The sequence below is a fragment of the Manis pentadactyla genome, chromosome 7 (genome assembly GCF_030020395.1).
Source record: "Manis pentadactyla isolate mManPen7 chromosome 7, mManPen7.hap1, whole genome shotgun sequence".
Classification (NCBI taxonomy): domain Eukaryota; kingdom Metazoa; phylum Chordata; class Mammalia; order Pholidota; family Manidae; genus Manis; species Manis pentadactyla.
Window position 1 is genome coordinate 135344600 of NC_080025.1, and position 25513 is coordinate 135370112.

General features: G+C 35.0%; 1 protein-coding gene across 10 annotated transcripts in view; it reads left to right on the forward strand.

Annotated features, from left to right (window-relative positions):
• Positions 1-25230, forward strand: part of LUC7L2 (LUC7 like 2, pre-mRNA splicing factor) — a 58023-nt gene extending 32793 nt beyond the window's left edge. For all 10 annotated transcript variants that reach the window (XM_036905483.2, XM_036905484.2, XM_036905485.2 and 7 more), the window contains 7 exons: positions 2705-2815; positions 8958-9101; positions 13354-13530; positions 15119-15210; positions 17010-17039; positions 19971-20162; positions 23952-25230. In XM_036905483.2, coding sequence (XP_036761378.1) covers positions 2705-2815; positions 8958-9101; positions 13354-13530; positions 15119-15210; positions 17010-17039; positions 19971-20162; positions 23952-24129 — 924 coding nt within the window. In that variant the 3' untranslated portion in view covers positions 24130-25230. The remainder of the gene's footprint in view (positions 1-2704; positions 2816-8957; positions 9102-13353; positions 13531-15118; positions 15211-17009; positions 17040-19970; positions 20163-23951) is intronic.
• Positions 25231-25513: the final 283 nt, after the last annotated feature.

Below are 25513 nucleotides of genomic sequence, written 5' to 3' on the forward strand. Positions count from 1 at the left end.
TGATAAATAGGACCCCCTATCTACTTCTCTGAACTTACAAGGATTTTTGCTAACGGAAATGAAAATCATCTATGCAAACATAATTTAATATGGGGCTGCAATAATTGGGAGAAACACCTTAAAGTAATGGGATTATGACATATGGTGGGCATAAAATACAGCAGAAATTTACCATCATCTAGATGTAGGGGTGTGGATGTTTAGATTATTTTGTCTTTTTTTATTACAGTATGGAATACATTACTTTTACATATCAAGTTACCTATAAAATGTATAGAAATAGAATAACTGAGTCAAAGAGTAATTTTGCCACATTGCTCTCTATAAGAATGATCAATTCACACTCCCACCAGTAATATATGAGATCATCTGTTTTCTTTATGGCTATGCAGTGTGTTGTTAAGGTTTCGTTGCACCTTTGATAGAATAAATGTGGAATGTAAGTGTAGTTTTAATTTGCATTTCTCTTATAGGTGAGTTTGCACATATTTCATGTACAGTTGACTCTTGAATAATGTCGGGGGTTAGGGGCACTGACCCCCCACCAAGTGCCGTCAAAAATCAGCATGTAACTTTTGACTCCCCTAAAACTTAACTAAGAGACTGCTGTTGACAGGAAGCCTTACTGATAACATAAAAAGTTAACATGTTTTATATGTTGTGTGTATTATACACTGTTTTCTTAAGGTAAGCTAGAATAAGTTTTTCCAAATCATCACAAATCTCCAGAAAACATTCAGTGTACTTATTGAACAAAGCATGAGTAAATGTATATGTGCAGTTCAAATCCATGTTGTTCAAGGGTCATCTGTTTTCAGATTTGTTTATATTTCCTTTTCAGTGAACTATCTGTACTTAAAAAATTTTTTTTGTCTATAGGCTAATTTTGGATATTAGCATTTTTCTGATATGTACTGATTTTGCATATTATAAAAACTAGTCCCTTCCTTCAAATAACATGTTGCATTTTTTTCCCTATTTTTCTAAACCACCTATTTTTTGGTGGTTGTAGTCTTGGACATTATTTGTATGTAGCTGTCAAATTTATCTATCTTTTAGAAATAATACATACAACATATAAAAAATGTTAACTTTTTATATTATCAGTAAGACTTCCTGCCAACCAACAGTAATCTCTTAGTTAAGTTTTAGGGGAGTCAAAAGTTACATGCTGATTTTTGACTGCACTTTGTGAGGGGTCAGTGCCCCTAACCCCTGACATTATTCATGGGTCAACTGTACATGAAATATGTGCAAACTCACCTATAAAAGAAATGCAAATTAAAACTACATTTATATTCCACATTTTTTCTATCAAAGGTATATTTGTTGAATTAATTTGAAAAGGCCTTCCCTATTCTGAGGTGATAGAGATCTTTCCCATGGTTTCTTCTGGTATTTTTATGGCTGTATTTTATACACTTAAATCTTTGAGCCAACTTAACTGTATTCTGGTTGGAAAAATTAGATCCAACTCTCTTTTTCCAGATAGCCACTTAGTTGACCCAACACTGTTAGTCCAATTTTTGGCTCACTGCTTTGAGATGCCACTTCCGTTTCCCCATAAGAAAATTTTAATATATTTCTTCTGTTGTGAGTTTAAAGATAAAAAATTCTAAGTGAAAAGGATCAAATAGTTATGTATTTGTCATCACAGATAAAAGCTTTTAAATGACCCTTTTACTGCTTTTCACTTTGAAGAAATTCTTGGATTAACCAACCATTTTTAGAATTTGATATGTGCTGAATAATTTATACTTTTAATTAAACATTTGTTTTAAATTAGCTGAATCTCTATATAGTAAGGTGTGAAAGTCTAAATTGCTTAACTTGGGAATAAATCTTAAAAGTTTACTTTTAAGTGAACTATTAATTATAGACATACAAATATATATACCTGACACATGTTTTTTATATAAGTACTGACCGGAATTTTTGCAATATACACTGCTCAAATTTTCAGTGTTCTAATCTTTGAAAAGACAAGTTTTCCTGATTGTAACATTTTTATAGTGAAAAATTTGAACAACACAGAAAAACAAATATTAGAAATTATTCATATATTTGGAAATAATTACTGTTAACGTTTTATGTACTTCCATTTTTTTGTGCTTTACAAAATTGAGATCTTTCTACATATATCATTTTGTAACTTGCTTTTTATTTACAAATGAATGATGAACATTTTCTTGTGTCTTTAAGTGTTCTATTAAAACCTTTTAATGGCTGAAGATCAGAATTTCTATGTGTTACCTGGCTATTTAGGGTATTTACAACTTTTCACTCTTAAAATAACACTGTGAAGAAAATCTTTGAGTATTAATCCTTCCATGTATCTCTGATTACTTAAAACAAATTTCTGGAAGTAAGATTATGAAGTTGAGGGACATTTTTAAGGCTTTTGACACCAGTCACAACATTGCCATTTTATAAAGGCTGCAGTGGTTTGTGCTCCCTCAGTGGAATATGAGAGTGGCAGTTTCCTAAAAGCCTTACCTTTCCTGGGGAAACTACTTACTGGAATTGTTTGCTCTTTGCCAGTTTGATAGATGGTGAATATTTTTTTCTATTCGTAACTGAAATGTGCTTGTTAAATTTTTATTTCCATAGTCACATTTTTTTAAAGTATAATTTTTGAGTTAAAGGTATTTCTGAATAAAGTTGGTTTTTCTGGCAGTAACTGTCTTTTAATCAAACACTTTAGGCTATGGATCATCTGCAGTCATTCATTGCAGATTGTGATCGAAGAACAGAAGTGGCTAAGAAAAGACTAGCAGAAACTCAAGAAGAGATTAGTGCTGAAGTAGCAGCAAAGGTAAGAAATGTCAATCATTTTGTTAGTACAAAGTGTAGTTTTAACTCACTACTTTTGTTTTAACTTTATTTTGAAATAATTAAATTCATGCAAAGACATACAAGGCATTCTATATCCTCTTCTGTAGCCTTCTCTTAGGTTAACATCTTAAATAGCTATAATAAAATATTAAAGCCAAGAAATTGATATTGGTCCAGTCCTTAAATTTTATTCAGGTTTCACACAGTTATGCAGTGCACTTGAGTGTGTATGTAGCTCTTTGCAGTTTTATCACATGTATAACTTGGGTAACTACCACCATAATTAAGTTACTCAACTGAAGTATTACAAGGCTCCATCATGTTAACTCATTTATAGCCACACCCATCCGCCTTTTTCCTTAGCCCCTGGGAACTAGAAATCTATTTTGTCTGTATAATTAATATTAATTCACCAAATATTACATAAATGCAATCATGGATTATATATCCTTCTGAGATTGGTGTTTTCCACTCAGCACAGCTTCTGTGAGATACATACAAGTTGTTCTATGTACTGGTAGTTAATGCCCTTTTATTCTGAGTAGTATTCAGTGGTATGAATATATCACAGTTTAACTACTCACACATGGAAGGACATTTGGGTTGTTTCCAGTTCCTGGGTAATACCAATACAGCTGCAGTAAATATTTGTGTACAGATTTTTGTGTAGATTTAAGTTGTCATGTCCAAGAATGCAATTTCTGGGTCATATTGTAAGTCCATTTTGAGTTTGGAAAGCAAGTGCCAAACTTTATTCTGTAGTGGCTATATGACTTTACATTCCTACCAGCAATGTGTTAGTGATCCAGTTTCTCCACATCCATGCCAGCATTCAATAATGTCACTGTGTTTCATTTAATCCATTCTGAAAGTGTGTATAGTGATATCATTGTGGTTTCAATTTGCATTTCCCTGATGACTAATGATGATGAATCTAGTGATGATTTTTTTCACTTGCTTATTTGCCATCTGTAATCTTCAGTGAAATGTCTTTGTATAGTCTTAATGTTGAGTTTTGAGTGTTCTTCAGATGTTCTGTTTTATCACTACTTTTTGAAAGTGTTTTGCTGTGAAAACAGTCCAGTGAATCCCAACTGAGTAAAAGCCATCAGTTTTCTGCTATCTCATTATTTCAAAAAAAATTCTAGACATATTTCCCCTCTAAAACATAACCACAGAATCACATCTATAAAGTTAATAATTTTTTGATGTCACCTAATATCCACAATACGTTCATTTTTTCTATATAGAGTTAGTTGGTAATACTTCCAAACTCATTCTATGAAGCCAGCATCACTCTAATACCAAAACCAGACAATGACACCACAAAAAAAGAAAACTACAGACCAATATCCCTCATGAACATAGATGCAGAAATACTCAACAAATTAGCAAACCAAATTCAAAAATACATCAGGAGGATCATACACCATGATCAAGTGGGATTCATCTCAGGGATGCAAGGATGGTACAACTCTTTTTTTTAAAATTTTGGTGTCATTAATCTACAATTACATGAAGAACATTATATTTACTAGACTCCCCCCTTCAATAAGTCCCCCCCACATACCCCTTCACAGTCACTGTCCATCTGCATAGTAAGATGCTGTAAAATCACTACTTGTCTTCTCTGTGTTGCACAGCCCTCCCCGTGCCCCCCACACACTATACATGCTAATTGTAATGCCCTCTTTCTTTTTCCCCACCCTTACCCCTCCCTTCCTACCCATCCTCCCCAGTCCTTTCCCTTTGGTAACTATTAGTCCATTCTTGGGTTCTGTGATTCTGCTGCTGTTTTGTTCCTTCAGTTTTCCTTTGTTCTTATACTCCACATATGAGTGAAATCATTTGGTACTTGTCTTTCTCTGCCTGGCTTATTTCACTGAGCATAATACCCTCTAGCTCCATCCATGTTGTTGCAAATGGTAGGATCTGTTTTCTTCTTATGGCTGCGTAATATTCCATTGTGTATTTGTACCACATCTTCTTTATCCATTCATCTACTGATGGACATTTAGGTTGCTTCCATATCTTGGCTATTGTAAATAGTGCAGTGATAAACATAGGGGTGCATCTGTCTTTTTCAAACTGGAGTGAGGGATGGTACAACTCTTGAAAATCCATCAACATCATCCACCACATCAACAGAAAGGACAAAAACCACATGATCATCTCCATAGATGCTGAAAAAGCATTCGACAAAATTCAACATCCATTCAGGATAAAAACTCTCAACAAAATAAGTATAGAGGACAAGTACCTCAACATAATAAAGGCCATATATGACAAACCCACAGCCAGCATCATACTTAACAGCGAGAAGCTGAAAGCTTTTCCCCTAAGATCAGGAACAGGACAAGGATGCCCACTCTCCCCACTTTTATTCAACATAATTCTGGAGGTCCTCGCCACGGCAATCAGACAACACAAAGAAAGAAAAGGCATCCAGATTGTTAAGGAAGAAGTTGGACTGTCCCTGTTTGCAGATGACATGATATTGTACATAAAAAACCCTCAAGACTCCACTGCAAAACTACTAGAACTAATACCTGATTTCAGCAAAGTTGCACGATACAAAATCAATACACAGAAATCTGTTCCATTCCTGTACGCTAATGATGAACTAGCAGAAAGAGAAATCAGGAAAACAATTCCATTCACAATTGCATCTAAAAGAATAAAATACCTACAACACTAAACTATGTTTTCTACCTTTATCTTGTATCTACCTACCACTTCAGCATTTTATTAAAAATAATAATAATAAAGAGAGAAATGTGGTATCACATATAAATCAAGTATAAAAATCAAACGAATATTCATATTTGAACTGACTGTTCATAGTTCATAATGCATGAGCAAAACTGAAAGCTTCTGTGATGGCTGCCCCTGTAATGTTCACCATGTAACTTATTCACTATGTAAGAATTTGTACTCCATGTAAGAACTTGTTTGTTAAGCTTCAAAAGATTGGAGACTGTCGAAAATTAGGCTTGGGGTGGATTAATGATTGTGCATTGAGCATTGACCCCCCTATAGAGAATTTTATTGTTGTCAACAACCATTTGATCAATAAATATGAGAGATGCCCGCACAAAATATATATATATATATATATATATATACATGCACTTCCAATTGTAAAATAAATAAGTAACCGGGATGTAATGTATAGCATAAGGAATATAGTCAAAATATTGTAACAACTTGGTATGGTGATAGCTGGTACCTAGAATTATCATGTATATGAATGTTGAATCACTGTGTTGTACACCTGAAACTAATGTAATACTGTGTGTCAACTACCCTTCAATAAAAAAAAAAAGAGTAAAATACCTAGGAATAAACCTAACAAAGGAAGTGAAAGACCTATACCCTGAAAAGTATAAGACACTCGTAAGAGAAATCAAAGAGGACACTAACAAATGGAAATTCATCTAGGCTCTTGGGTAGAAAGAATTAATATTGTGAAAATGGCCATCCTGCCTAAAGCAATCTACAGATTCAATGCAATCCCTAACAAAATACCAACAGCATTTTTCAACCAACTGGAACAAATAGTTCAAAAATTCATATGGAACCACCAAAGATCCCAAATAGCCAAAGCAATCCTGACAAGGAAGAATAAAGCAGGTGCGGTGGGGGAGGAATCTCGCTTCGCAACTTCAAGCTCTACTACAAAGCCACAGTAATCAAGACAGTTTGGTACTGGCACAAGAACAAACCCATAGACCAGTGGAACAGAATAGAGAGTCCACAGATTAACTCAAGCATATATGATCAATTAATATGAGCCATGGATATACAGTGGGGAAAATGACAGCCTCTTCAACAGCTGGTGTCTACAAAACTGCACAGCTACATGTAAGAGAATGAAACTGGATTATTGTCTAACCCCATACACAAAAGTAAATTCAAAATGGATCAAAGACCTGAATGTAAGTCATGAAACCATAAAACTCTTAGAAAAAAACATAGGCAAAAATCTCTTGGACATAAACATGAGCAACTTCTTCATGAACATATCTCCATGGGCAAGGGAAACAAAAGCAAAAATGAACAAGTGGGACTATATCAAGCTGAAAAGCTTCTGTACAGCAAAGGACACCATCAATAGAACAAAAAGGCATCCTACAGTTTGGGAGAATATATTCATAAATGACAAATCCGACAAAGGGTTGACATCCAAAATATATAAAGGGCTCACACACTTCAACAAATAAAAAGCAATTAATCCAATTAAAAAATGGGCAGAGGATCTGAATAGATACTTCTGCAAAAAAGAAATTCAGATGGATGGCCAACAGGCACATGAAAAGATGCTCCACATCGTTAATCATCAGAGAAATGCAAATTAAGACCACAATGAGATATCACCTCACACCAGTAAGGATGGCCACCATCCAAAAGACAGACAACAACAAATGTTGGCGAGGATGTGGAGAAAGGGGAACCCTCCTACTCTGCTGGTGGGAATGTAAATTAGTTCAACCATTGTGGAAAGCAGTGTGGAGGTTCCTCAAAAAACTCAAAATAGAAATACCATTTGACTGAGGAATTCCACTCCTAGGAATTTACCCTAAGAATACAGGCATGCAGTTTCAAAAAGACATATGCACCCCTATGTTTATCACAGCACTATTTTTACAATAGCCAAGAAATGGAAGCAACCTAAGTGTCCATCAGTAGATGAATGGATAAAGAAGATGTGGTACATATACACAATGGAATATTATTCAGCCATAAGAAGAAAACAAATCCTACCATTTGAACATGGATGGAGCTAGAGGGTATTATGCTTAGTGAAATAAGCCAGGTGGGAAAAGACAAGTATCAAATGATTTCACTCATCTGTGGAGTATAAGAACAAAGAAAAAACTGAAGAAACAAAACAGCAGCAGAATCACAGAACCCAAGAATGGACTAACAGTTACCAAAGGGAAAGGGACTGGGGAGGATGGGTGGGAAGGGAGGGATAAGGGGGGAAAGGGGGCATTACGATTAGCACACATAATATAGGGGGTGGGAGGCATGGGGAAGGCAGTATAACACAGAGAAGAGAAATAGTGACTCTGTAGCATCTTACTATGCTGATGGACGGTGACTGTAATTGGGGTATGTGGTGGGGACTTGATAATGGGGGGATTCTAGTAACCACATTGTTGCTCATGTAATTGTACATTAATGATACCAAAATAATGAATGAACGAACAAACAAACAGAGTTAGTTTGTTCTAATCAGCATCCCAAAAAGACAAGAATTAATCCCAGTGGAAAGACATGAATTAAGGGAGAAGTGGAGCCATGCTAATATAATGAAAATTAATAATGTGCTGTGTCATGTATATGCAAGGCACATTCTCTCATTTCTTACACCTTTGTGAGATAGGTTTATCCCTACTCCTCAGATGAGGAAGTGGGTTCGGGTTAAGTACTGTCAGAATTACACAGCTGGTGATTTGTGTGGCAGCAAGTGAGACCTGTTGTACTCTAAAGCCATGTATTTGCTTTAACGAGTATCCACCAGTTTGTTGTTTTAACTTGTATTTGAGCCCGTGCTATATTTTGGGCATTACAAATATGAAGATAGGAAATATAAACAGCTATCTTTAAAATGGTATGATACATATAAAGGTAACTTATAAAAATATAAAGGTGGCACAAAGTGGAGGGTAGGCTGTGCTTACGTGTTTAAGTGGGGGTGAGATCTGGTGATGGCCTGACAAGAATATTTCACAGAATAGACTTTTGAGTTGTATCTTGTTGAATGAATAGATATCCACTAGTCAGGCAAGAGAGGTAAGACATCGTAGGAAGTGGGAATAGTATGTGCAAAGTCAAAGAGGCAGAAGACAACAGGGTAAGTTTGGGAAACAGTATAAACAGTATAACTATAGATTTTGTTGATCATTTTATTAAGATGAGTTGTATTGCTGACTCACTGAAGTAAATCAAAACAACCCAATGTCCCACCAATTCGCTAATGATATGCTCAGAAAGCATTTCTTATACTTATATTATCTTAGATACAATAACAAGCCTTTTCTGAATATTTCGTAAATATTTTGAACTTTGACAACTCATTCTACATTTTATTCATGATCTTTTCTGTTTCTTTCTAGGCAGAACGTGTTCATGAGTTAAATGAAGAAATTGGTAAATTATTGGCTAAGGTGGAACAACTAGGAGCTGAAGGGAATGTGGAAGAATCCCAGAAAGTAATGGATGAAGTAGAGAAAGCGCGAGCAAAGAAAAGAGAAGCAGAGGTAACTAAATCCTTTATAGTAGTTTATAGAGCTTTGATATCTATACTTCTTAAGAACATCTATTTGGAAATTACTGAAAACTTATTACTATTAGAGGGAATTTAAGACTATTTAAAAATATTAGTCCATGTCATACTAATGGGTTGTGTATCAAACTTAGTGGTGGTTTCAAATTTAAGGCCATTGTTCTGTTGAAATTAATACTGGTAAATGAAATTGGCTAAACTAGCGAGTCATACACATGTAAGAGACATGCACACACACATAACATGTACATTGTCTCTGTGATACCTCGTTTCCATGCACCTATAGTATTCTCCCTTCTCTTTTCACCTCAGAATAATGCTAGTACTTTGGAAGCTGCCTCTCATTCTTCCTCCACAGCACAGGTCAGAATCTGATATCTTGCAGAGATCTATTATTTGACCCACTTGATGTTTTTTAAGAAAATCGAATGCCTTCAGATGGGATTGTACTCTCATTTTGCTATAGTCTCCATTGTTTCTAACTATCGCAACCTGGGTTTGTTTCTTATTCTAGCCTCTGAAGGCAGAAGCTTAGATCATTGATTTAGACTATTTAATGCTGTAAGTTTTCTTCTAAGCATGACTACAGTTGCATCCCACAGGATTTTCATTTGTTGTGTTTTCATTTTCATTCATTTCAAAATACTTGTAATTATGTTTGTGATTTTTTCTTTGACCTATGGGTTATTTAGGGGTGTGTTTAGTTCTTAAATATTCGGTGTGTTTTTTTCCAAATATTTTTGTTGCTGATTTTACTTTAATTCTGTTGTGGTAGAGAATATTTGTGGGATTTCAGTTCTGTTAAATATGTTAATACTTGTTTTGCAGCCCTGCATATGGTCTGTCTTGGTGAATATTTCATCTGCACTTGGATATTTTACCCTGTTAAATGGAGTGTTCTGTAAATGTCAACTGATTTAAGTTGATAGCTTTGTTCAAGTCTTTATCCTACCAATTTTCTGTTTACTTGTTCTATTACTTACTAAGAGGAGAGTTGAAGTCTCTAACTATAATACTGGATTCATCTGTTTATGCTTTCCATTTTGTTGGTTTTTGTTTCATGTATTTTGGAAGCTCTGTTATTAGGTTAATACACATTTAGGATTGTTACATCTTTGATTAATAGAACTCTTTGTTATTTTGAAATTCCTTCCTTATCCCTACTAATGTTCCTTGTTTGTGAAATCTCCTTTGTCTGATACTAATAAAGCCTCTCTATCTTTCTTTGTAAATTAATGTGCTATAAAGCCCAGATAAACCATTAAAGTTATCTTTTTTTTTTTTGTGAGGGCATCTCTCATATTTATTGATCAAATGGTTGTTAACAACAATAAAATTCTGTATAGGGGAGTCAGTGCTCAATGCACAATCATTAATCCACCCCAAGCCTAATTTTCATCAGTCTCCAATCTTCTGAGGCATAACAAACAAGTTCTTACATGGAGAACAAATTCTTACATAGTGAATAAGTTCTTACATGGTGAACAGTACAGGGGCAGCCATCACAGAAACCTTCGGTTTTGCTCATGCATTATGAACTATAAACAGTTCAAATATGAATACTCATTTGATTTTTATACTTGATTTATATGTGGATACCACATTTCTCTCTTTATTATTATTATTTTTAATAATAAAATGCTGAAATGGTAGGTAGATACAAGATAAAGGTAGAAAACATAGTTTAGTGTTGTAAGAGAGCAAATGTAGATGATCAAGTGTGTGCCTGTAGACTATGTGTTAATCCAAGCTAGAGAAGGGCAATAAAACATCCACGTATGCAGAAGATTTCACTCAGAACGGGGGGGTGAGGTTCTAAGCCTCACCTCTGTTGATCCCCAATTTCTCACCTGATGACCCCCCTGCGACTGTGCCTGTCTTAGGTTGTTCCTCCCTTGAGGAATCTTACCCGTCTCTGGCTAACCAGTCATCTTCCGGGGCCATACAGGGAGATGTAAAGTTGGTAAGTGAGAGAGAAGCCTTATTGTTTGAAATGGTTAGCTTTTTATTTCTTTGCATATTTATGCCCTGTAGCTTCTATGCCCAGCATTTGTCTTGAGGTATCTTTACCACTTGGAAGAATTATGATACTCGGTAAATTTGATATGAGGCACTAAAGTTATCTTTAATGTAGAAAACTAGTAGTAGAAATAAAGTAGAATCCTAAAAAATACTTAACCCAAAAGAGGGCAGGAAAACAGGAACAAACAACAGATTGAACACATAGAAAATAAATAGCAGGATGGTAGATTTAAACTCGTTGCACCAGGAGGTATGTTAAATGTATGATCTAAACATTCTAATTAAAAGGCAGAGATTGTGAGACTGGAGTCTTTAAAAAGCTGGACTTAGCTGTATGCTAGCTACAAGAAATCCACTTTAAATATAAAGACACAGGTTAAAGGTAATAGGATGGAACAAGATATACAATGTAGCCATTATTGTTAATTTTAATGTCTTAATATTTATTTCTTCATATGTAATTAATATCAATCCAGAAAATAAACTATTAATTTTAAAAAGTAAAGTATTTTATAGCTAGTTTATTTTTCCAAAAGACTCTTTGGTCTTACAGACTCCAAGCAGTTACCAAAGGGGAGTGGGGTGTAGGAGGGCGGGGAGGGAGGGAGAGAGAAGGGGGTTGAGGGGTATTATGATTGGCACACATGGTTGGGGGTGGATCATGGGGAAGACAGTGTAGCACAGAGAAGGCAAATAGTGACTCTGGCATCTTACTACACTGATGGACAGTGACTGCAATGGGGTAAGGGGGGGACTTGATAATAGGAGTGAATGTAGTAACTACATTGTTTTTCATGTGAAACCTTCATAATAGTGTATATCAATAATACCTTAATAAAAAAATAAATAATAAATAAAAAAAGACTGGTCATGAAGCCAGTATTACTTTCCTCCCATATACTGCAGTTTTCATAAAATCTCGTATGTATGTACTTGAAGATTTACTAGTATCACATCTTAACATCTTAATGTCTGTAGCTTAACATCTTTAGCCTCTTAATACATGTGTTATCATCAGTTGATTTTTTACTGAGGACAGGCCAAAAAAAATTTACTGACCCATTACAGATTGTGTTCAGCTGACATTAATAGAAAACTTATGATGGCTTAACCATAGCAGGGTTTTGTTTTTCTCATTTAATCAATACTCATAGTTAGGGAGTCTGGGACTGGCAATCAGCTCCATGATGCCATCTAGCCTATTACTTCCAGTTTTATGGTTAGCTGTTCTTCCTATATGGATTCATCTTTATGCTTACCAGTTTGTGGTACCAATATGGCCACTAAGCCTAAAGCCTTTTCTCTGTGTGTAAATAGAAAGAAGGGGACCTGTAAGTCACAAAAAGTGAGTTACTTGCCTTTGTGTGTTATGTGTTTGTATTTTCCCTTTTTAAAACATTTTAAATTTATTTAGTAAAGTTAAGAGTATAAAGAATTCCCCTAATCCTTCACCCAGATTCCCCAAATGTTAATATTTCACCACATTTGCTTTATCATTCTCCTCCTGTGTGTGTATTTGAACTGTCTGAAAGTAAGTTACAGATAGGATTCCTCTTTATCCCTAAATACTTTGATATGTATTTCCTAGAAACAAGGATATTTTATTATATGACCACAGCACAATTATCTGAATCAGGAATTCACATTGAGGCAAACAAAAACCAGAATAAGGCACCATTCATCTCTTGTCTTACAGAACTACTCATGTGAGAGGAAAGTCTTATCATTTGTGTACACTTTTTGGAAGGGACAAAGTGGTATGTGGGAAAGGAAATGAAAGGAAGCTATAACGATATAGAAGGCATACAGTCCTTCTCTGCAAGCCTGGGCTACTTCTGTTTCCTTGGTCCTTCATTGATGTATAGTTTTGGAATTGCCACATCTCAAATAACAAAAATTATAGAAAACATAACATTGTAGAACACTGAGAAAAATCTTTTCAGAAAGTCATGTTCTGTATCATGGTAGAATTGTTATGGTAGTTTGCAACAAAATGTATTAGAGGGTTGGAACTTTCACCTCCATTGGAGAGGTCCTGAGGACAGAGGATGGAGGTAATGGGGAATCTATAATTTTCATGACAAAATAATCATGCCTTAGTGTAATCACGAGAATGCATTTTTGGTATAAACATAGTGTATTTTGTATAACTGTATGATTTCAAGTAGGTTTAAATGAACATTGGTTTTCTCACTTTTGTTTAGGAAGTTTATCGGAATTCTATGCCAGCTTCCAGTTTCCAGCAGCAGAAACTTCGAGTTTGTGAAGTCTGCTCTGCCTATTTAGGTCTTCATGATAATGATAGACGACTGGCTGATCATTTTGGGGGTAAACTGCACCTGGGATTTATTGAAATAAGAGAGAAGCTTGAAGAATTAAAGGTACATTGGTAAATTAATATCCCTCACTTTATCAAATTTAGTCACTCATTCTGTTGATCTGTATTAGTTGTCTTTTATGTAGTATTTGTGACTATGATTCTGTTAAAAATTCGTACTGGATAGTGTAGGATCATAAATGGAGATAGCAGCTGGTTTAATGAATGATGTGTAAGAAACATATTTTTAAATACTGTGCCCTTATTCTGGGAGGTAATATTTTGTGTTGGAGATGATGTTGATTTATGAATCTTGCAAACTGGGTTCTAAACTAATTCTTGCATACAGTACATTGTTATTTTCTTTTCAAAAAAATAAATAGTAATATACCACTATTTAAAGGGAGATTGAAAAAAATGAGCCCAATTATGTATTTGAAATATTTTGCAGTTCTTCACCAAATATTAGCAAGCATGCAGGACTTACAGGTTTTGTTTTTTTTTTAATGCTCCTGCCCCATCTCAGAAACAACTTAGAATGAGACCTATTTTTTTAAAAAAGGACAATCACTGTCACTTAAATACATAGGCTTTTGTGAGAAAGGCAACACAGTTCTCATATGCTGAGTTCTTTTGAGAAAATAAGCAAACAAAAATTGGGAGAGTATTTTCTGAAGAGGTACACATAAGCAGAGTCAATGGATATAATCAGTTTATTTTTCAACAATCTTGTGCCTAGTTTTTTAAATACTGTGGCAGTAAGGTTTATATGCAAGAATGTTTATGGTTTATTACCACATTTTAAATAAATTTAGAAATAATGTCAATGTCCAAAATTAGGGGATTTAATAGTAAGTTATGATATAGTCAAGGGAGGGACCGCTAAGCAGCCACAGAGCTGGAGACAGAACTTCCCGGTTAATGGAAGTAGCCTGCGTGTGGCTCTAGCTACTGTGACTGTGCCGCATGTGAATGCAAGGAATGAGACTCGAATGAACTCTTGAATACCAAAGTAATTCGAGAGTGGTCACTCCTCAGCAGTAACCCCAAAAAACCCACAAGAGCCTGGCCAGACTCAACAAAAAAAAGTTTCTATTAAAAAAAGAGTAGTTGCACTACAGCATATCGTTTGGGGCTCTAAATTAAAACTCAAAAATGGTGCCTACTTGGAATGTTTGCAGGTACAGACCTAGCAACAGAACTATATAATGTTTTACTGGAATTTTTGAAAGTAGCATCAGGGTGTTAATTGGAAGTTAATGAAGACATTTCTGACATTTCTGTATTGGAAATCATCAAGCATGAGATCTTAGAATGATTTATAATGGTTGATGTGCTTTAAAAAATGCAAGATAAGGCTAGGAAACAATTGGAGGAGGAAAATCTTATAGATGTGATTTTGAAATATCATTAAGAAGTCATGGAGGAACATGAAATTTTACAAGTGTTCCCAAAAGTGGTTCCAAGGATTTTGGAAACCAGACTTGAGCCTAATGATTATTGTACCTGACAAACTTCAAATTGAATTGTTATTAAACAGGTTTTTATGTCATTTGAACTATATTAGAAACAGATATGGTAAAGTTTAAGATTAATGCTGAATAAGAATGGAACCAATACAATTTAAACTGTCTCTTTTTTTTCTTTTTAAGAGAGTTGTAGCTGAGAAGCAGGAGAAAAGAAACCAGGAACGTCTGAAACGAAGAGAGGAAAGGGAGAGAGAAGAAAGGGAGAAGCTGAGGAGGTATGGAGTAATTAGTTGAATAGTCCAAGTGTCCCAAGTTGAATATTCCCAATTTTAAGAAGAGATGTGATTAATAAAAAAATTTTTAGATGTTAAAGAACCTGGACATGGGAATTTTCTGTGTACTCTTTAAAATACTACCACGTGAAACAGTGTTTGTACAGGTATATTAACTTACAGCCATTTATGTCAAAGTGATTTCCACCAAAGTATATGGAAAAGTGAATAAATATGTGCTTCATACCTTTCTGTTTTGTAAATTTTATACAAAGCCCTTTTCTAGCCCTCTGATTTTTTTCATAACAGGCTAGATTTATACCAGGCTGGCATAGAACTATTTTTAGTTTTATGGTATATTGTATCTTTGTTGATATAAGGTTTGGGGTTGTTTTTTTTTTCTTTTGTATTACTTTACATTATACTTTGATATTTCTTCAATTATAGATGCTATTAAAAATCCTAATTTAATAATAACCTAAATACACACAATTCTTTTATATTGATACTCACTAGTTGATGAAGTAATGTTATTCTTCATATTTAGAATATTTAAATATAACAAAGCTACGTGTAGGCATCTTCCCTTTTTAGGGCAAGTGCTGTCATTCCTCCACTGAGCTAGATGTATTGTTCATTTACCATGAATTTTAAGTCAGAGCTTTATTTCTGTTTTGTGTACACTTGAAGTTTCTGTAGGAATATTGCCCAGTATTATAATATTTAAAGACAATATAAATGGCATTACAAACCTCAGTTTAAGTTAAAATTCTGAATTTAGTGCCACTAATATAAATGATTCAACTGAGGTGACAGTAAAATGAGGGAAAATATTATTTGAAGTACTATGTTTTCACACTGGTAGATGAGAAAGTATGTTACATCTTACTCCTTTTTATTGCCAAGTGGCACATTTCTTTTAACATTGATTATAAAATGCACTATTTCAGAAATGTTTTAAAGTTTTTCTTTTTTTTAAATCTGTGAACTTGAGAAAATATTGTAGCTAAGTATGGAAGTGAGGAAGTTACAAGTGTACAATTAAACAAGCTGGGATTCCAAGAATTCCAACTATAGTTTAAAAGGGTAATGATACAAATTACTATCATTTATTTCTGTTGTGTGCCAGGCACCATGCTAAGATTCTACCTGTGTTAGTTCATCTAATCCTTACAATCCCCTGGGAAATCTATATCACTTTTCCTCTTTTCCGAATGATCAACTAAGCTGAGGGAAGATAGATAACCTGCCCAGGTCACACATGTGGTGAGTGGTGGAACCAGAGTGAAAACTTCCATCAGGCTGAGTCCAAAGCCATGTCTCAGCCATGTTGTGTATTCTTTTTAAAAAAATTATAACTGTGGCTTCCTAGTAACCATAATATTCGCTATTACTATTTGATGAGCATATGTATGCCAGGAAATGTGAAGAGTGCTTTATGTAAGAGTGTCATGTGTCATGTTAAGTCACAGGTATTGTTAAGATTGAATTTGGTGTTCTAGGGTTTATAGAATGAGGTTGTAATTCCAAAGTGTATGCATCTCAGACCATCGAAATTCATAGAGGGAAAGGAGAAATGACAGAAGTACAAATAACAAAGAATTATTTCTAGTTTGGGAAGTGGTTTCTGTAGAATTGGTTTAAGTTATATTAATATGAAAGTAAATTAATATAAAATGCCTTACATTTATAAAATTAATATAAAAATCGGGCATCAGGAAGAATATTTTTAAAAAGTGCACCACTGCACTTTTTGTCATTTATAGTTACTTTTCTAAAAATAGATATTCTTTTTTTTTTAGGTCTCGGTCACATAGCAAGAATCCCAAAAGGTAGGTGTATATATAAGATGTAAGTAGTGAAGTTGCGTTTTTTAAAGGTAAACCATGTTGTGTATTCTTTTTTAAAAAAATTAAAACTGTGGCTTCCTAGTAACTATAATATTAGCTATTACTATTTAATGAGCATATGTATTTATGAACTAAATATCTTTTAAAAATGAATGAAAATTAAGATTAGTACTCTTATTTCTTTCATAGTTCAAGTTTGATTGAAGAAACTGGTCAGATGATAGTTACAAACTACAATTTAGTTTTATCGGAGTAAGATTATATATAGTACCCTGAAGTTATGTGGAAAGCTAAAAATATTTCAGAATATTTCTTTAAGATGTTTTTAAAAATCTTGATGAATATGTGACAGGCAGGATTTAGATTTTTTTAAATCAATTTGGGTCGTACATCTAAGAAACACATTTTGAGGGAGTTGTTCCTGTTGGAGATGTAAGTAGATTAAATAGTTGGATACATTTTTAATGAAGGATCCATGATGGGTTATTAAGAGAAACTAAAACTTAGCTTACCTTCTGATTTTGACTTAGATTATCATCCATTTGTACAGTGATCATAAATAGCTTTGAAGGAGCTCTTACAGTCTTTAAGAGGAAAGGGAAAGAAACTTAAAACAGTTTCTTTTGACTTTGAGCATTAATATTTGGGGCTTTCCGAAGATATTCTTTACAGTTTTCATTAGTTACTGGTAATTTTCTTCTACCTGAGAAAGGTGGAGAAACATGGTGTACCTCTTCATTCTTCTTCACGTACTGTTCTCATTCCTATTCATGTCCGTTCTCATGAATCCATTCCCACCCAGAATGCCCTTTCTTTCTTTTTCAAATCCTACCATTCCTCTTGTTCAGATCACATCTTCTGAGTATTCCTCATTCTAAAGAGTAACTATTTCCCAAGAATTTTTCCCTCTAAACTAGAGCTGTTGTTATGAAGGAAAGACCTATGTTTCTGCTAGATGCCTCATAGTACTTTCTAGAATCTTTCAGTGGTATTTCTGCTTAAAACTCTTAAAAACTAAGACATTAATAAATGAGACCAGCTGTGTCAGCTAATTTATATTGTGAGTTTCTCAAATACAGGCTGAGAAGTAGAAAAATTAAATGCTGATACTGTCCTTGTTTACTGGTTGATTATTGCCTACTGGTCTGTTTGTTGAACAGATACTTAAATTATTAAACAGAGCATCTTTAGATAGTTAGACCAGAAATTTAATTTCTGCCACTCTAATTTCTGCCAAGCTACTTCTTTCTTACTTCACTATTATGATAGTCTCTTAACTGGTCCCTTAATTTCTATACTTGCCCACACCCCTTCTCCACTTCAGTCTGTTTTTCACATATCAGCCAGAATGAGCCCTTTATTTTTTTATTTTTATTTTTTTGGTATCATTAATACAGTTACATGAGCAACATTATGGTAACTAACTCCCCCCATTGAACGAACCCTTTAAAGAGTAAAATCATGCCAGCCCTCTGTTCAAACCTTCCAGACTTACTCCATTTCACTCATAGGAGAAGTCAAAATCCTCACCAGACCTTTTAAGTAGAGTGACCAATCTGCTCTGGGCTAGCTAACGGTTTATGTCTTGTCTCTCAGCATATTTGTTAATCATTCCCCCTTTCCTGCTGTATGATTTATCGTTGAGAGCATCCTGGTTTGAATGATAAAGTGCTTGGTCATCCTGCCTGTGAGACCCCAGATATGCTCCCCCTTGTTCACTTCTTACCTGCCACACAATTCTCTTCTATTTCTTCGACATGCTGAACTTTCTCCCACCTCAGGGCCTTTTACCTGTTCCGTCTATCTGAGCACTTTTCTTTGAGGTGGCTGATTAGCTGATTACCTTTACTTCATTTTGTCTTTGCTTACACATTATCCTCTCAGAAAAGCCTTCCCTGCCTATTCTTTATAAAAGATTACCACCTCACTTCTTTCTCCATCTTTACTCTTCGTAATGTATAATTTCTTTACTACCTGACCTCCTTTTATTTTACTGCCTACATATCCATGTAGACTATTCAGGAGTATAAGCTTCATGTGGGTAAGGACTTCACTTAATTTGCTGCTCAATTTCCCCATCCCAGTCCAGTCTAGAACATTTCTATCACTATCTTAAAAGTGATCCTTCACAAAGTTACATACCCCATTGTATTCCCCCGAATTTTTTTATGTATTTGCATATGTCATCCATACCCTTCTGACATACAAAAGTTAGTTTTATGACCTAGTGGTGGCTGCAGAAGTGTTTTTCCTTCTAGTTTCCTCAAAATGTTTTTCCTTTTTTGTGCTACTGTGTACTCAGTGTAAATACATTTTTTTTCTAACTTAAAGTTCTCTAAAATGATTTATGCAGTTCAGCTTTTTTAGCCCAAATAAATTATGTACTACTTGAATAGAGAACTGTCCTACTGTGCTTTGGTTACACTGTGTGATTAGGCATACTGTGGGCATTCAGCCTTGTTTCTGTAGCCATATATACCCTTTCTACTTCAGAGAGTTAATAACTTACCCATAAGCAGTATTTCTCATGCCTCTCCTCCCTTCTTTCCATGCTCACTGGATACATATCTTATTTCTAAAGTATACTAAAAGTCTTAGAAATTTAGATGAAATTAGATCCATAAAGCATCTAGATAATACAGTCCCTAGCATGTAGTAGTGGTACAGATTTTAAATATTTTTAAAATATTCCTGATACAAATTTATACACTACTGATCAACCTCTGAGAACTAGGTGTTTAATTTTTATTATGAAATGCTGAAAATTAACATACCAGCACATGTATTTTACAGATTTAGCTGACTTCAAATAAAATAGGCATTACTGAGGGATAGTTCTCTTTAAAGAAGAGACTTTAAGAAATAAGCTTAAAAGCTCACAAAGCTTAAAAACTAAATCAAATGTTTTGGTAGATCCAGGTCTAGAGAGCATCGCAGACATCGGTCCCGCTCCATGTCACGGGAACGGAAGAGGAGAACTCGATCCAAATCTCGGGAGAAGCGCCATCGCCACAGATCCCGCTCTAGCAGCCGAAGCCGCAGCCGCAGCCACCAGAGAAGTGGGCACAGTTCTAGAGACAGGAGCAGAGAGCGATCCAGGAGGAGGTACTGAGGTGTCCATAAAAGGATATGGACTACCGTATGGTTTAGATTTGGAATGCTGTTGGTTTGAAACTTGGATCTGGTAATACGTACACATTTGTGTATGGGTGAACATATTTCCCCCTGATTTATATGGGTAGTTCAGAGAGAATGTACTTAAGAGCCAGAGTAAGAAATTGGAACCAGTATGTGCAGAGGTTATTGCTTTTCTCTGCTTAGTGTGTCTTGGCAAAAAAAGTACTTTATGGGCAAGTAACTTTAGGTACCAGTACTCTCAGAGTTTTTTCTGTATGTTTTTGGTGAATTAGGGACTCTTGAGGAGTACTTTCATTTAAAGAATTGTTCAGTTTTGACTAATTTTTTTCCCAAACTTCTTTGAGCTGGTGCACTTTCTCAGAGCAGACACATTCTAGTATATTCTTGCTTATCTGCACTATAGATATGCATTGTTTTATAAAGTTAGCTTAGCAGGGCAGATTCAGAATCTTAAGGAAGTTAGACTTCTTTAGCATGAAAATTCAAAAGATGCAGGGAGGGCAGACCCATGGGAGGTATGTTTAAGGACCTGAATGTCTATCTGGCATCAGACAGAATCTGGTGGAGCCTTAACACTGAGTCTGTATAGCTCAAGCCCCCAAAACTTCTCAGGTCATATGATGGCCCTTAAAGCCAGGTCATTTCTGTGGAACATAAACTTAAAATTGCTTTTTTCTTGACCACTGTTCTTAAGCATAAATGTGATAAACTTTGAGTGCCTAGCACCCACTAGTCTTAAATTTCCTATGTATTACTCTTCACAAAGCCCATGATAGAATTCACAGAAAGCTTTATTAAAAATTTTTCTTTCTTTCTTTTTCTTTTTTTGACCCTCAACTAGCCATTCCCTGAAACTCACCAGCTAAGTTGGTTAATAGGCTCTCAGTCAATATTTTATTTATTTCTTAAATTACTGCCTGGTTCCAAGTAGGTTTTTTTTTTTTTAAATTCTTCCCCCCCTACCTTTATTGAGGTATAATAAAATTGTAAGATATTTAAAGTGTACATCGTGGTGATTTGATGTACACTGTGAAAGTTTCCACCATTAATTTACATACCCAACCTCACATATTTCTCTCTCTCTTTTTTTTGGTGAAAATATGTAAGTTCTACCTTCGTAGCAAACCAACTAGTTCTTGAGCAAATCAGTAAGAATTGTATACTTCCTACTGTACTAGGCCTGGTAAAAAAAAAAAGCATAGTTGAGCAATTTTATTCAAGTGAGTTAGTGCACAAGACTAACCTTGACAATAATCAGATAACTTACTCTAAAGTGCTAAACTACATATCGTAGGGTAAATAATACAGGAGTTTAGATGAAGGAAATAGCAGAATAATAATAAAATGGCTTCAGGTAGTAGATAAAATTCGAATAAAGTGAGTATAATTTGAATAGCTATAACCAGTAGGAAAAAGATATTCCAGATAGAGTGACTATCATACGCAGAGAATGAGCAGGGAATTTGTAAGAGACAGGGTTCCTCATATAGTGTGTTTTGTAAGCCTGTTATCTCATGCTCTTAAAACTGGGGCATACAGTGCAGTACCCAGAAAACTGTGTTACAAAAAAGTGCTCAATGAATCTTACTGGCACTGTAAATTTTGGAAGTTATCCTACTCGGTGGAAGGTGTGGCCAATTTCTCTTGTCATTGCCCTCCTGTCATTGTTTTTGGTGTCTATGAACTCTTAAATGTCTGTATTGGTGGGGATGAAAGGGATGGGTATGAAGTCTCCTCACCTAAGATTGTGTTATCCTAGTCCCAGATGCTTCCTGCATTTATGAAGTTGTATAGGAAATGTTTCCACCGTACGTCATGACACTTCTAATCTAATATTCAGCATGTTCATAAAGAGGATTATTTTTGTAAAACTTAAAAATTTTGCTTTTCTTGAGATCACTTCTAACTTTGATACTCAGATTATTCTCTTTCAAAGCAATGTGGTTTCACCAAAAATCAGACAATTGCTATTAAAAACTACGTGTTATTATCTATAAAATAGCATCAAGTTATTGCTACAAATTTGAGGTTGATTTTCAAGGTAAAAGTCTTAGGATTCATTGTTCTCCTGCCCCAACTGTGAAAGTACTGATCTTTGATATAATTAGTCTGTCTGTGACCTTTCCCTGGTAACAGTCACCTTTGGTAAATGAGGACCATTTGCATTTTTGTGCCTCTTGCTCTGTTCAAGGACACACACTTCAGACTTCATTTCAGAGTCAGACTACTTGGGTTCGGTGGCCTTGGCCAAGTAATCTAATTATCCCGACTGTCTTTCCCCATCTTCTGAGTAGAGATAGTAAGACTACTGCTTCATTAGGATTGTTGATGCTTCGAGTGAAATAGTGAATGGAAACTGCTTGCATATGGGACACTGTGATCTCTGATAAAATATTGGGTGATGCTCACCTCATATTTGATTTTCAGTTATTATTACTGATCTCTGGGATTTACCAGCAACTCATGTCCGTGTCCTTAGGCATCATCTCTGTTGTCTCTCTTCATATTCCATTCTTAAAAGAGACTGTGGGATAGGATTAGTATAAGCAGATGTGCACTCTGTGACATTTCCCCCCCACATTATTTTAAAGCTTATTAAAACCTTAAGTAGAACACTCAAAGTTGACAATCTTTCAACCTTTTTGGTTTATTCCTCCATAACTATGTTTCTAAAACTGAGTATAGTAGTAGTTTTTCCTGCCTCAGAAGTTGAAAGTATTACTTAATTAGGCCTCGGATCCTAATTCTGAACATGAGTTAAGTGATATAATTATGTAAAGGTACCATGTCACCTGTAAAGAACCAAATAAATGTAATATGTTACTGATTCATTCTTGATGTTGAAGAGTATAGAAGATTACTTATATTTTGACCCCATAATATCCTCTTTTTTTTTTAATTGAATCTCTGACATGAGCTTGTTTTGTTACTATTTATTGAAGTTGGATATGGGAATAGAGAGGCGGTATTAAGAAACATTTATGGTTGACCAGGATTTATTATAGTATGATCATCTTTCTCTGTCTTCTCTTCTGATTTGTTTTTCTGTTGGTTGAATGAGCTAACTTAGGGAAGGGGTAAAGCAGATTTTTAAAATAAATGGTTATTTAAAGCCGTATCATTAATTGAATAGTTCTCATCTAAGTCAAGGGTGTTGGCAAACTGTTGCCTGCAGGCCAAATCTGGCCCCATAGCCTGTTTTTGTAGAGCCAGCAAGCTATGGATGTTGATAAAAAGGAAAGGAAGAATATACCATATAGACGGTATGTGACTTGCAACTCCTAAAATATTTACTCTGTCCAGACAACAAAGAAAAAAGGTTTGATGACCCCTATTCTAGTCCTTGATTTCCATCCAATTTGGATTTACATTCTGTTATATGTATTTTTTAAATTGGATAGCATCTTTTACTTCTTTAAGGTATTGTCTAGATATTAGATTTTATTTTCATATTAAATGTATTTGCTATGAATTGGAGAAGCTTTATGATTGCCTCTAAGATAATGAGCATATCCTATCCTATGAATTTTATTTTAGCTTACAGTTTTTGACCCTTAGCTATTTGTTTTCATCCATCCCCTTGTTTTAGTACACTGATCAAATACTGTAGTGCTCTCTTCTGTCAGAAAACTGACTCCTCTGTTTTTCTTGGATGTATTCTATCTTCAGCTGTCAGTACCTTAATATTTATCCGATTCTTTCATTTGGATTTTGGGTTTCCCAACACATTTTGCTCCTCAAATTAATATTTTTCAGATCCTCAAAAGAAAGATTCAGAGACCAAGACTTAGCACCACGTGACAGAGACAGGAATTCAAGAGACAGATCACCTCGTGACAGAGATCGAAAAGATAAGAAGCGGTCCTATGAGAGCGCTAATGGCAGATCAGAAGACAGGAGGAGCTCTGAAGAGCGCGAAGCAGGGGAGATATAATTAGCTGTGTACATATCCTCAACCCTTAAGCTTCCTATGGAGTTACATACTATTGTTTAGTTTGCAGCTGTTCGGGGTGACACAGTGAGCAGTTCCAGATACCGATCCAGCTAGGCTAGATGTACAGTATCTAACTTGATCTGAACTTGTTTTCCTTGATGAAGCCTAAAACTACATCCATAGTTTCTGGTGACCCTGTAATACAATTCTGAAAGTACAATTTTATATAATAAGACACCAGTGTCTATATTCTTTGTAGTAGGAGTGGTAGTGAATGAATTGTGTTACTTGCCTTGGGATTTTTTGAACATTTGTAAAATGCTGTCTTCCTTTCTAGTCTTGGAATTTTTCTTTTTAATTATTCTTTCTTTGACTTTTGTATCCCCTAATACCTCCACGCTCTCATTATAAAAAAACGGGGGCAGGGAAGCAATATAACTTCTGTTCTAAGGTTCTGTTCCCATTATTAATTACTAGCTGATGACAGTTCAGAGCATTTATACTGGAATGTGTGCAGGAGAAATTTAAAATTCTAGGACTTTTGTTTTATTTTAACAGTGCCTATTTAGAGTTGGAAGTTGAACAGCTGTTGCATTACATACTTTGCTTTTTTATTGAAATTTTGAAATCAAACATGTCTTGATTTTTTCTGTTCTATTGAATTGCTATGTTCAGGATGTTTTGGAAAGGTGGGTGGGGGCAGGGACTATTTCATAAGCACTTCTTTTATTTTGTGTGTGTGGAGTATAAAGACTACACCCTTACTGTAAAAAATAATAACAATAAAGTGAAAGAAACAATCACTACCAACATAATTCAACTGTAACTTGTAAATTGTCACTAGAACTATTTGCTGTGGGCATTTTCTTCTATCGATAATAGTGCCTATTGTGCAAGGCACCAAATGAAATATATACTGCAAAGATTCAAGATGAACTGTTGTTCCTCTTGGGCCCCTTGCCGACTGTATTCCAGCTCCTTCAGGGATGTCTGGAACAACTGCTATAGAGAAGGACCGGACCTACAGAAGAAATTAGGGTTTTTGTTTGTTTTGCTTTTCATTCAGCAAACTGAAATAAAAACATGGTGTAACCAATGTAATGAGACTAGCGATCTCCTGCATTGAAGAGCTGTATACCCACTAGTGATTTAAACAGTAGTTGACAAGTATCAGTTGTGATTTTAGAAAATCTGGAACAAAAACATGGTAAGTAATGAAATTAGTGTCTGAATAAACTAAGATCATCTTTCAAGAACTGTGTCTGTCTTTGGTCCCCTAAGACAAATTTGGTGTGACAGGAATTTAGACCTCAGACACAGGGAAACTAATACTCTGAGTGACGTCAGATTTACATCCAAAAGGGACACTCATCAGGTTCTCAGT